The 13,665-nt window shown below is 43.9% G+C and overlaps 1 protein-coding gene across 1 annotated transcript; it reads right to left on the reverse strand.

The window, feature by feature from the left end:
• Positions 1-820: 820 nt before the first annotated feature.
• Positions 821-13,404, reverse strand: SERINC1 (serine incorporator 1). The gene is made up of 10 exons (XM_064170108.1): positions 13,251-13,404; positions 9,218-9,379; positions 7,367-7,560; positions 6,714-6,793; positions 6,385-6,522; positions 4,975-5,144; positions 4,764-4,854; positions 3,578-3,719; positions 3,262-3,492; positions 821-2,387 (listed from the first exon to the last, which is right to left on the reverse strand). Exons 1-10 carry the CDS (start codon positions 13,287-13,289, stop codon positions 2,249-2,251), a joined length of 1,386 nt encoding a protein of 461 aa, XP_064026178.1. The 5' UTR covers positions 13,290-13,404; the 3' UTR covers positions 821-2,248.
• Between the last annotated feature and the right edge of the window lie 261 nt (positions 13,405-13,665).

Below are 13,665 nucleotides of genomic sequence, written 5' to 3' on the forward strand. Positions count from 1 at the left end.
TACGCACATTTAGGGGCAGTTAATTGCCTAGTCTCTAAGCGCCAAGGTTTATGTTACAAGCCTCCAAAACAATGCAGCGAAGTGGTTCCACACAGGATTGTGCTCTCCTTTGGTAGCTGTAGCTTCCAAGGGAAGAGCTCTAACCCTCCTCAAAAGCAACCTCTGTTGCTTTTACTGAAGCTCCATGTTAGTTCAAGTGCCTGCTGTAGTATTGCACAGCCAGAGGTTATTGCCACTGTGTGAAGGTGCAATTGCCATACCTTTAACTAAATCCTCTCAACCCAAGCTCCACATCAAACAAACAAGTTAAACCGTAAGTAAAAAGGTTTCTTCCCTCGAAGGTGTGGAGGGGGAAGCTGGAGAAGTTCCTCTAAAATGTTCCCATGAAGGGACAAACTGGCTGCTAGTAGCTCCTTGGACAAGTGGCTAGATTAGTACAAAGTTGAATCCAGACAGCTGCCTGCTCACTGTCTGAACTCAGAAACTACTGCTGCCTTACAGCTGGTGTTCAGCTGTTCTACTCAGCCTTACCAAACCCAGGTGTAACAGAAGACAGCAGCACGTGCTGCAGTCTGTGAAGCACATTTTGTGTCTTTAGAGATGGGTGCAAAGGGCACAGATAGGAACTGTCAAAATGTCACACTGGGCCTTGGGTGATCCCACAGAGCACTAGGACCACCATCTGGGGGTACCGTGCAGCACCGTCAGCTGCTGCTTGTCAGAGAAGAGGCTATAAAACATCCCAGGAGCAGCAGCTAAGAACACAAAATACTGTGCTATCCCCATCTGGCAGCAGGAAGAGACAGGAAAAGGCACTGGCCATCTTCATCCAAATTTATTTATTAATAAGGTAACAACATATTCCAAATCATGACAAGCCTTCACTAATTGTTACATGACTATCTCACACTTGATTGACACGCCAGGCTTCTGTAGTGTCTGTGATGAGGTGCAGAATTAAAAACTTGGAGAATAATAAGCCACAGGAATTAACAGCATAGACACCACAGTAACAGATCAGCATGACATCTGCTGAGGGCTCCAGGGTCACTCCCAGTCAGGCTGCTCTAGGCTCATGTTGTAGCAAATAACAGATCAATAATGCAGCTCACAGACTTCAACTGCAAAGCAGCAAGCACTAAAGCATTTAAAAAATCCTCACTGCACAGGAATTCTACAGTATTTTCATCAGGCTTAGCCTCATGCCTAGGTTGAGATTTCCCAGGCTCATGTCCAGCTCTGGCAGTGGACAAGAAGCAAAATACTGAATCCAAGATTTCAAACTGTAGAACCCCCAGTGGACTACAAAACACTTGTGTTGAAGCCTCAGTTAAAGCAAACCTCCTTCAGTTACTGCAATCTCCCTGCTCCTTTTCCTCTGCTTTTTATAACCGCAACGCTCCCAAAATTCCTCTCAAGAGCTTGCACAGCTCTCACCCTCGGCTCCCTGCCAACTCTGATTGTAGCTTAGTCAAGAGAGAAAGTGGCACAGGCAACAGCAATAAATTACAGCACAGCTACCCCACTGAAACTACTTTAAAAACTAAGAGCGATAATACAGAGACAGGCATTGTAAACAGTGTCTTAAAAACATGCTTCTGAGCATCTGATACTGGGTTGGTTTTACCCAGGGGTGTCTGTTCTGTCTGCAGTGGGACCCACTAGCAGCACAGGACATCAGCTCTGCAGCTTCAGGTGCAGGTTTCCCCATTTAATACCCCTGCTAAAGGCATTGCTTCCCTCAGCATGAATAAAGGGGGGGGCAGTTAGTGCCAAAGTGCTGCAAGGTGTCCAATCAACTCCAACATGCACAATTTTGAGTCTGACAATGCTTACTCAAGCCTTATTTTGCAATCAAGGCAACAGGGATGATCAAGGCAGCCCCTCCTTTCCTGACAGAGCCTTATCTAACACTGTCTCTTACCCTAATACTTGCACATTTTTCCCTAATACTAATGCAACTGAGGGGGAACAAAACCTACTTTCAATTGGTCTTCACCTTACATCTAATGCTGCTGAAGCACTCGGCCTATGAGTAATCCTATGGAAACCATCATTGTAGCAATTGTCACTGAGCTCAGCTAGAAAGTCATCTAGTGAAATGATAGAAGACATGGTTCAAGCTCATCATGCAGGGCACATTACATGGACAGCACACACAGGTATTTACAACTGCTCTACTGCCTGGAATACTGCTTGTCTGACGGGCACCGGGAAGCCAGCACAACTCCCTAGAGAGCAGCACAGCTTAGTCAAAGTCACGGTTTGTAAGAACCAGCGGAGCAACCAGCGTCCAGACGTACAGCACGATGCCGAGCCAGCTGGAAGAGATCTTCACCCAGACAGATGGCCACTTGCTGGTCATTGTCTCGTAAGAAGAATCCGGGCTGTGAGAAAGGGAAAATAAAAAGAGCTGATCAGCAATGTTTGTACTTGTGTGGCAAGCCACTTCCTCAACACTTTTCACAGGAGATCATTTTCACTTCAGCTCCACACCTCAAAGGAAAGCTCTACCCTTTGTCACAGGAAGGTGCAAAGCAACAGCAGCCCAAAAAATATTTAGTACGAGAAGCTGACAAAAAGCAGAGATTCTTAGAAGAAACTTCTTAACAAACTTATGAAAGGGCAGGAAATGGATAGCATTTATAGCTACAGAGAAGGCACTTCAGGTGGTGTCACCAGTGCTGAGTAGATGGGAAGGACAATGTCCCTCAACCTGATGATATAAAATGTCCTATTTCTCCTTTTTACACTTCTCTGTACCAGACATGGGCCTGGTGGTTACTGATTTTTAGTGGTTATAGAACTGAAGACTCTACTCTGCTCACTTCAGCAGGACATATTTGAGATTGATTGGCAGTGGAATGGGCTGCCCAGGGAGGTGGTGGAGTTGCCATCCACAGAGGTGTTCAAGAAAAGACTGAATGAAGCACTTAGTGCCATGGTCTAGTTGATTGGCTAGGGGTGGGTGATAGTTTGGACTGGATGATCTTGAAGGTGTCTTCCAACCTGTCTGATTCTATGATGTAGCCCAGTGAATCAGAAAAACGATCCTAGAAGTCATGATAGGCAGTTTGTGAACGAGGTTGGCTACTCCATTTTCAAGTACAACTCATTTAACTGAGGTAAAATGGAGTACTTGCCTTGAGTAGTCCCATTCAAGATCTAGATTCCTCACAGCACACAACTCCTGTCTCCTCCTCCAGCAAAAGACAGCATCTCGTGTGTTCATCAGCACAATGTATTGTCAAACATAAATACCTGTACCAGTTGGTGAGGGTCATCATGATATAGAGAGATGCCAGGAAAAGCATGAAATGGAAGAAGGAATAGCTGTAAGTAACTCCATCCCTCTCATTATCTATGGCTCGGTGAACATCATCATCATCATCAAGGGAGCCATCACTCCTGGGCATCCCATCCTCAATCAGTGTGGATTCATTACTGGTCAGCATCAGCTTGTTCACTTGGCTGTTGTTCGATGTCCGGATGCTGCATGCGACCCAAATAAACATCACTTAGTAACTGCCACGAGGAGCAATGCAAGTCCACAGGATGTCTTTTAAAGGAATCTTACCTCGAGTAGAGAACACACAGCAAAAACAAAACCAGTCCTACAATTCCCTGTGCATCCCACCACTGCACCACCTGACCTTGGGTTGGGATGGTGGTGCTGTTGTAACCAATGATGCTCAGCAAACTTGGGTTACAGCGCCTGTCTGCGGGGGAAAATTCCAACAGACATCACCAAACAAGGACAGAACAAATACTCAATAGTACATTTCCCTTCCACACTGAATGCATAGTGACAGAAAGGAACTTTGTGACTGTGACAGTCTGGAAGTGAAAATAGCTCTGAATCTAATTTTAGCCTACTGAGTCTCTCTAAAGCAGACACACGACAGCATGTGGCACAAAAATCTCTTTGAGCACATAAAAGGATTTTAAGCTTATAGAAGATATGCATCAACTGCTTTATTGTTCCATCTCAACAAAATAAAAATGCTCTGCACAGGCAGCTTTAGAAATTCTACCACTAGGAAACAAGTTTGACAAATACTCTACAGACAGGGCACCAGAGGCAGCTCAGAAATCAGTTTGCTATTATCAGGTTCCCAAACCACAGCATCTACAGAAAAGAAATCAACAGCTGAAGGCAGCAGACACTCATTCCCCCGCAATTCCAGCAGGAACTGGAGATGACTCTCCTGTATGCTGTTACACAGAGGCACAAGATTGGCCATAACTAAGATAAAAGGGCCAGAGAGGAAATTATAACCCCCAAATCAACATTTGGCTGCTTTTTTAGTGACTAGAATTTCTGAACTTATTTAAATGTATAAACAGTTTTTCTAGAGATGCTGTTTCCAAGGCACAAGAAGCACTGAAAACATTATTCTCACTTAAAAATACATGAACAGTGGCATCTCTGACACCAGGTAAGAAACCTAACACTTGGCAGGGAGATGAGCTTTCCAAACACCTTGAAAGAGCTGCAGCAATTTGTATAGTCTGAGCTTTAGAATATTGCAATCCTGCCAATAACAGGTAGAAAATCTTCCATATGATAAATATAAGATCAAGTAAAAAACACATTATCTCTGCAAGAATTGCTTCTTCAGTATGATCATGGAAAGAGAACACAAACCAATGAGTCCTGTCCCTAACTTGTGTGGGGCACAGTTACCTATTCTCATATTGCCTTGTAAAAAGGTGAAGACAAATATACTGAACTCAGTACAAGCTCAATATGCTCTACTGACCTGGTTCATTGGTCATAGCTGACCATGTCAAATACATTGTGTAAATGGTGATCACAGAAGACTGCAGCAAGCCAGATCTTGGCTGAGATTCCTAGACAAAGCAGCCATGAAATAGCAGGGTTAGGCAATCTAAAGTGTCAGGCACAATTACATTATAGGTTTCCAGGACAAGTAACATAAAAAAAGTCCTGAAAGGTAAGAGAATTCCTACCTGAATCTTGGGCAGAATGGACATTACAGAGGCTCCAATACACAGCAGCATGTTGACACTGATAAATGCCTTGTTTTCAGAACAACCTTCTGGGTGAGTGTAATATACATAAAACAAGACAATAGCGACTAGAGACAGCAGGTAATTGACAGCTGTAGCTGACAGCAGAGCTGTGAAAAGAGGGAAAAAAAGAGAGTTCAACTGGTTAAGATTTAAATATTGTGTGTTTATCAAGTTTTGGGTATGGCTAACATGATTATTAGACAGCAGCTCTGGGCACTGAAGTGTGGAGGAATTTCTCCATTCTCAAGAGAAAGAACACATTAGGTGGGAAGCCTGAAGCCATACTTGGTTCTCCAGTGTTGTAACAACAAGCAAGAGTAGCAAGTATGAAGGAAAGCAGTTGCACTATATATACTTGGGCTAAATATTTAACAAAGAAACTGAAGAACTACTTCTCCAGGAGGAAAAAACAAAATCTTATTTCCAAAGTCCATCTGATTAAAAACAAGGAAGGAATCACAGAATTGTCAGGGCTGGATCCTCAAGGATCATCTAGCTCCAACCCCTCTGTCATGGGCACGGACACTTCACACTAGAGCAAGTTGCTCAGAGCCACACCCAGCCTGGCCTTAAAAACTTCCAGGGATGGGGTTTCTATCACCTCCCCGGACAACCTGTTCCAGTGTCTCACCTTCCTCACGGTGAAGAACTTCTTTGTAGCATCCAATCTGAATCTACCCACTTCTAGTTTTGCTCCATTCCCCATAGTCTTATCACTACCCAACATCCCACGAAGTCCCTCCCCAGCTTTATTGCAGGTCTCCTCAAGATACTGGAAGGCCACAGTAAGGTCTCCTTGGAACCTTCTCCTCTCCAGACTGAACAGCCCCATGAAAGACTGAAGTGGCCACTACAAAGACAGGCTGTGCTGCCTCTCAAACCCCTAAATTCCCACATCCAAAACATTATGGAAATTAACATACGGGTTCTCCAGTGAGACAACTTGCACTCTCACAACCTTGGCCTGTCACTCTGCTTATTTCTTGGAAGAATAACCTGCACAGTGATTTTATGTCCTTATGCTCAACGTGAAGCAGCAGCAAGTAAGTTTGAACAGCTCAAAGGTGTAACAAAACTCATGGTTGAAAAGATAAAGTTAAAACTGACAGTTCTGTGTTATCACAGACTGATGCTCTGCTCCCAGGCTTTAGATCTCCTTACTCAGAGGCTGCTTTAATTAACCTGACATCCAAAGGACAGCAAGAGAGCAGAGGTGAAGTCTACCATCTGAGACCACACTTGTGCATGAAGCAGCCCTCTTGTATTCTGGCAAAATGCAACTGCTCAGCGAGTAACTTATTAAATATCATGTGCAATGAAATTTAAAACTTGACTGTAGTCCCTTACCTGCATACCAGCACCTTGAATTTCCTTCCTCCATTTTTTCAACCCAAGATTCATTCCAAGAGTGGGCAAAGTCAATAAGCAAGACCAGCTGAATAAGAATAAAGCAGAATGCTCCAGCCATACCTACATAAAACCACACTACAAGAGAAACAAAACAAAACCAGTTCAGATTCATAGACCATTTATCACTTTCTTAATATCCATAAACACTGAGAAGTGCTATAGTTACACAGCTACAATTAAAACTAAGTTATCAGCATGCACTTAAGTTTTGTTTTAAAACGAGCTATGATTTCACTGTGGTACAACAGAAGACAAGACTCCCATACCAGTTGTAAATGGTCCCTCTGGTATGAAGAAAGCTCCAACACTAATTGCAAGTGCTGTTGCAAATTTAAAGAACCAGAATCTAAAGGGAGAAAAAAAAATAAACACACACAAAAGAGTCAGGCAACTGCTGAAGTCTGCTCTAACTCACAGAAATTCACTTCCTTTTGAAGTAGTATAAAAATATTACCTGCCCAAAACTTTTGTTCTCCAAAAAATTGTACTTTGACTGTTCAGAAAAGAGCAAGCCCTTACAAACATCAAAGTTAAGTGGAATGTAATTCCAAGGGGACAGATGAAGGTTTTGAATCTTTCTGTTGGAAAAAAATCTCAGTGGAACACAACTTAGTACCAAATTTCACCTCTGACTTTTCTTATCTTTGGACAAAGCAGAATGTCTCATCTTGGGAAGCCTCTGGACAAGCTACCCAAAGCTCTCAAAAAATGACAGCTATTTGTCTTTTCATCTTACAAAAATTACTCTGCTCCAAGATAGCAACTTTGAATGCTCTCTACTGCAACAACACTCCTCTAGCTAGTATGAAATGCTTTGTGGAGCAGTAAATGTGACCAAAGGTGCTTGGCCATAGGCCTTCTTGGCACAGCAGCAGTATCCCACATGCATGCAGCACTCATCTCAGTTCTCAGTTCTTACCCATTGTGCACTGCTGCTCTGGGGTCATTGCTGCTCTTCACCTTGATCATCAACAGGGAGAAGAGAAGGAAGAACATGGCCATGCCAAAGCACACACGGTACACAGCTTTGTAACCAACCAGCACATCACAATTCACATGGCCATGCACACCAGGTATAGTTGTTCCCATCCCTCCATCACAAAATCCAGGAATCTGTGATAAACATAACATACTTCAGTCATCTCTAAGAGGCCTACTGGGAGTAAATACAGGGCTAAATTAATGTGTAAATAAAAGTAAGTATTAGCAATTTATTAATATGGTGACATATAGAATCAACCAGGTTGGAAGAGACCTCCAAGATCATCCAGTCCAACCTATACCCCAGCCCTATCCAGTCAACTAGAACATATAGTGACATTGCTAGAAGATCTGTTACTGAACAGCTGTATTGTTAGCTATAAGACAACCAGAACAGACAACACGCTCAAATAAAAAATATCCCACATAGGCAAACTCCAAACAAACCCAGAAATTAATTATATTAACAATGGGGTTTGCTTTGTCTTGTTTTGTTTTGGTTGGTTGGGTTTGGAGTTCGTTGTGTTTTGGTTTTTGTTTGTTCGTGGGGTTTCTTTGAGAAGTTCTGAGATTACTAATAACAAAGAAACACATTTTTCATTTGTTGATCTGAATAAGGAGATAAATAGATCTGGGATTTGGTAACCTTGAGTAGGAAGTTATATCAGGTTGATGACACAGCCTGCCTGCCTTTACTTTACACAGAAACAGCCTCCTCCCAAAAAGCAACACCACTGTTAATTACAAGTATTCTGAAAATATTTTCCTGTCACTATTAGAACAGGAGCAACACTTTTTTGAAGTCAAATCACACTCCAGAAGGTTGTAATTTTCTTTCCTAGGTAATTAACATGGCTCTCACCAAACCTCTAACCTGGTTACTAAACCATATTGAACATTTACAGATTAATCACTTGAGGAGGGGAGAAAATCAAAAGAATGCCTAACAGAAGCTACTATCTACTAGGAAATAAAGACAGCAAAGCACAGAGTTCGGTGAACCTGTAAGCTCTCCCATAACTCACCTTATCATGCTGTAATTTTACATGCAGTGTTGCATTTTTGTGTAACTAAAAAACTGTAAAATGCTGTAAGCAAATCCTAATTTCCTTAGTGAAAAAACACTTTTTGCTGATGGTAGTAACATATTTTTGTTAGGCATTTGCAGACTTTATATTAGAATTCTAATTAGTACAGCACAATGAAACTAGAAGACACCTTTGATTGTGGCTATGTTTTTTGTAACAGCAGCCAAAACCAATCAAGTACCACAAATACAAGCTTCAGTTTGAAACTTCAGATACGTGAATTACATTTTCTTACTTGATCCAAGATTTTATTTCTTCTGCTCTTAGCTCTTAAAGAAAAGGTGTGACTTGGTTTCTAAATAGTGCTTTTCATCTTCCATCACCCCTTTTTTACAGTAAGGGTGATGAGACACTGGAACAGGCTGCCCAGAGAAGTCATGGATGCTCTTTCCCTGGAGCATTCAAAGACAGGTTGGATGAGATCTCAGGCAATCTGGTCTAGAGGGGGTGTCCCTGCTCATGATAGGGCGGCTGGAACTAGGTGATCTTTGAGGTCACTTCAAACTCAAAGCATTCTATGAATCTATGCAGTGACTGTCCCAGGAGTTCTTTATTTGATCTACCATCACATTAACAGTTACTGTGAAGCAGAGGTGGCAGCACAATCACATACTTTGAAGTAAAACACACGCTTTCAAGATGTCATTTACAATTATGTGACATTTGTTGTACCAAACACATTAGAAGAGAAGAAATCTGACCTTCTTCAGCTGCTCTTCCATGCCTGGTATTAACATCATGCAGGCAACGCTGACACCAACGAGTAAAAAGAAGGCATAAACCAGGCGAGTTATGGTGGAGTTGTTTCCACTGGGACAGCATCGGCAGAGCAGGCATGGGGCACTTCCACATAAGCATGGGATCTGACAGAGAGACAGAACACAAGCAACATCTTTAAAGAGTCTTGCACTGTTGGATATCAATATTTAATCAGGCTGTGTAGATCATCAGATGTTATGATGAAAGCAACTCATCCCATGCATCTCATCAGTAGTGCAGACTAAGTTGCTGCTACACATTACAGAGCCTGTAACAACCTTGGCAGCACTTCCTAGTGCACCACTGCACAGTGACATTAGGGTCAAAAGGAACCACTGGCTCATTCAGAGGAAATAAAGACTAGGCTCATTTATTCTCTTGAACTTCATTACATTTCAGCTAAATAATATGCAAAGATTGCTTGCAGCCAACAACTACATTCTCTCTTCCACAGCTGCAGAGATTAAACCAACACAAGATTGAAAAATAATCCAAGCACAGCTGCCATTGAGGTGCACTTTCAACTGGCAGAGCTGGGCCACAGTCCTCAGTGGGGCCATAAGCATTACTGGAACACAAAAACCAGCTGGAACAGTCTAAAACTTGGGTTGAAATTTAGCATATACCACAGAATCCTGTGAGGTGGCAAAATTAAGTCATGCAGTGTGCAAGTTACAAACCACAAGAATAAAGTAAACACACAGCACACACTTTATCATCATCACTACTAGATACTGAGAGTGGACAGGGATGCTGCTCAAGCACTTGGGGAAAAAAAACAGGACATAATTTACCTGAATTTAATGCTTAAATAGAAAACTCTGGAAAGAAAAGGAGCAGATAGTGCTATTTCATTAGTAGAGGGCATATGTACCTTATCCCTTTGCAGTTTTCTGCCACTTGCTGAGTGACAAGCAAACATGAGCCAAAAGAGAAAAGGTACAGCAAAGATGGTTTGGGTTTGCTTGGGTTTGGTTTTTAATTTACAAACAAATTATTTTGTCTAGAAGACATGGGAAACCCCAGTGAGCAGTGATTAAGTCTTGGAGGCTCTGTATTTTTCAGCTGAGGTGAAGTGAATGCCAGTGACCCCTGTCTGTGCCACATCAGGCTACCACACCAGCTTTTGACAAGCCCCTGCAAGGCAGTAGAAGCCAGCCTCTCCTCCAACACACATGCAGGGACACCTTTGCCAGTGAGGTGTCCACCACCACATCACAGACACAGTCACACAAGAAGATAATTAGTTCCACAGAACCACGTGCCCTGTGCATGTCAATCATCCAGTATGCCTGGCATGTGTCAGAAAGAGCTCTTCAAAGTTCAGTCATATGACAAACAAAAATGACAGCAGTCTGCTGCTATTGGACAGACCCCAGGGCTCACAGTGTCGCAGCACTTTCCTAGCCTCCCAAGAAGCCCTCAGGAAAAGGCTCAGATTATCTGTTCTTACACATTTAAGCAGACTCACACACTCAGCCCAGTGGAAACTGCAGGGGGAACATGTAGCAAGATGGATACTGCAGAAGAGAGGAGAAAGAAAGCCCCACAAACCCAGTGAAAGTCAAGTGTTACTGCCCCTGATGCACACAGAACCAGTTTTTACTGGTAAACATAATCATCTTACTGGGGTAATGACCAAACTATTATATACTGAATTAAAGTCACAAAAACACTCCTCCCAACCCTGCTGGGCCTCATCAGATTTTAGCTACATCACCCTGCTCATATGTTTAAAGGAACTGATTCAATCACAGTCTTTGCCTCGCCAGAGAGTATTGAGGTGAGCAAAACAGCAGCTTAGCGACTTCAGGGAACAATGCAATAGAGGCAAGTCCCAGTGGAGTGAAAATGGCATTGCCTGTTCAACCTAGGTCGTCAGTATCAGAAGACTTTCAAGATGACTTCTGTGTGCTCCTAAAGCCTTCCCCTCCATCTCAATCCCCATAATTTTTGCTCTTAAAAATGCTGAACTGAAATGCTCCTTGATCAGCACACAGTAGGGCTGAGCTGCAGGCAGCAGTAACACCACACTAAAAATCCAGAAGGAGGTAAGAGATCAGGTATGAGGTCAGGTGCAGAGGTCAGTCACCCAGAGCAGCTCTGCAGGGCAAAGAGAAGCTACACAGCTGAAGAAAGGCAGGCAGCAGTGTCTCCCCAAAGGATGAGCAGTTTCCCTGGCCCTGGCACTGTCTGCTCTAGCACACATTCCACCACATCTGGTTCCCCTGCTACCTCACCCCCACAGCTTGCTTCTTTCAGAGCCCAAATGGTGTTTATACTGACATATCCTTAGACACCAGCACAGATTTCTGATGCAACAACTAACACGTAGGCTTTAAACTGCTGTGGTTTTAAATGTGGAAAGAAAAATCAACACTTGAAAGCCATCAGGGGAAAAACAAGCAAACAAAAATGAACATATAAACCCCTCTGCTTTGAGCATTTTAAAGGAAGGAATAGTGGTTAGTCACCCACACTAGACCTTATTTCATCGAGATTGCAGAAACAAAGACTCAAATCCGAGAAGGATTCTTTGTGCACTACAAACCAGTTGGTTATCAGAAAGGCTTGAAAATGCAATATAAATTAATTCAAGTATTTGAAATAAACCCCAGGTACATTGTTCCTTGGCATTCAACAATAATTAAAAAGGTTAGCTCGATTCTGCTAGTAATTAAAGCTTATCCATTAAATAGTGTTTGAAATGTTAATTAAAGCAAAATAAACACTTGAAGTACTTCATTAACAGGATAGCATCGGTGTTTTAGTCACTTATTTGCAGGTGTATCAGCCTGGAAGCTTAGCTCATACAAATTTACCAATTCTAGCAGCATTTCATAGAATTTGGACAGAGAGATGATGCTTAACTCCTAATTAAGTACTGCTCTGCACTGTATATTTTGATTGCACAAAACTCAGCAGTTTGGGTCAATATGAGGTATTGTTATGCCACAAAACTGACTACACCAAGTCCTTAAACATACATATTTTCATTTAATCCAAGTACAGCAGACTATTTTTGGAATGGAAAACGCAGGTTTTTGCAATCCCACTGCCATTTTAAAGGCAAATGTTTAGAGATTCACAGTCCATGCGACCGCATCTATTTGCATAGTGACCAGAGTTGGAAAGACAAATCACTTCACAATACGACAGCAATGCATCAGCTGAGAAAAGGACTGCCATGGAGGAGCTCTACAACTTCTCTGCTTTTCTTCATGGTGTCAAAGGTTTCTAAACCATCTCAAAATGCAGTTTCCCATCAAGAAAAATCACCTGACAATGCTCAGCGCGGTGATGACACATCACTACAGAACACTGAGCAGTAAGAAAAGGATGGCTCCGTAAGACAAAGATGCTAAAAAGGGTGGAGCTGCTCAAGACAAAGCAATAAGAAATAAATTAAACACAACCTTCAGAATCAGGGAAACGTGTGTTTTCTTTTTCCCGAAAGAGTCGTCAAACTTTAAAGCATTTCATTTGATTTAAATAGCTTTGGGCAGGAGGAATTTCAGCCGACTGTGCAGCACTTCCCACAGGGCAATACCGACTAAGCGACGCCCAGCAGTGCTACAGGCCTGCCTGTCCGAATACCTACGAGGCTCCCCATCACCCTACCAAAACGACTTCAGCGGATTCCTAGAGATCCTCGAAGTCCGAGCCGGGGGGAATCACCCCGGGGCGCGCCCCAACACCCGCCTGCTCCTGCCCGGCGGGGAAGGAGCCCTGCCTGAGAGCGGGGGTGGCGGCCTCTCGGGGCAGAGAAAGCCTGGGTGGGAGCGAGGAGGAGGCCCGAAGCCTGCTCGTACTTGAAAGGCAGAAAGGCAGCGCCACGGACACCCCCGCCCCTGGGAGACAAAGGCCCGGCGAGGCGACGGGCGAGGCCCGAAGTGTGGGGAGGAACACTCCGGCTACGGGCCTGCGCTGGGCGAGGAGGGGCACAGAAACACTCGCCGCCCGCCCCCAGCTTACCCAGCTCGCCAAGGAGCAGAGGCCCAGGACGCCGCCCATGATCCGCGGCGGCTCCGGCTTGGACACCGATTCCTCAAAGATGGAAGCGCGGCGGGCGCGGCGCCTCGGCGAGTTGTTTACCGCTGCCCACGGCACTTCCGGCCGCTCTGACGGCAGCGCACGTCACTGCCGGGCGAGCCGCGGCGGGAGCCGGGGCGCGGAGTGCAGAGGCGGAGGGGCTGGGCTGCGGTGCTGCGGGCTGCGTCTCGGTCTGGGGCTGGTCACTGCTCATGATAGGTGTGAAAGCGCGGCACATCTTTGCCTAAATATGTAAACTCTTGGATTCTGTAGCAGGGCAGAAGGATCTGTAATCTCCTCAGTGCGGCTCCTCAGTCCCATAAACGCTGCATCCTTAGCTGGTTGCTTATGAGCAGCC

Source organism: Pogoniulus pusillus, chromosome 33, assembly GCF_015220805.1.
Source record: "Pogoniulus pusillus isolate bPogPus1 chromosome 33, bPogPus1.pri, whole genome shotgun sequence".
NCBI classification, from domain to species: domain Eukaryota; kingdom Metazoa; phylum Chordata; class Aves; order Piciformes; family Lybiidae; genus Pogoniulus; species Pogoniulus pusillus.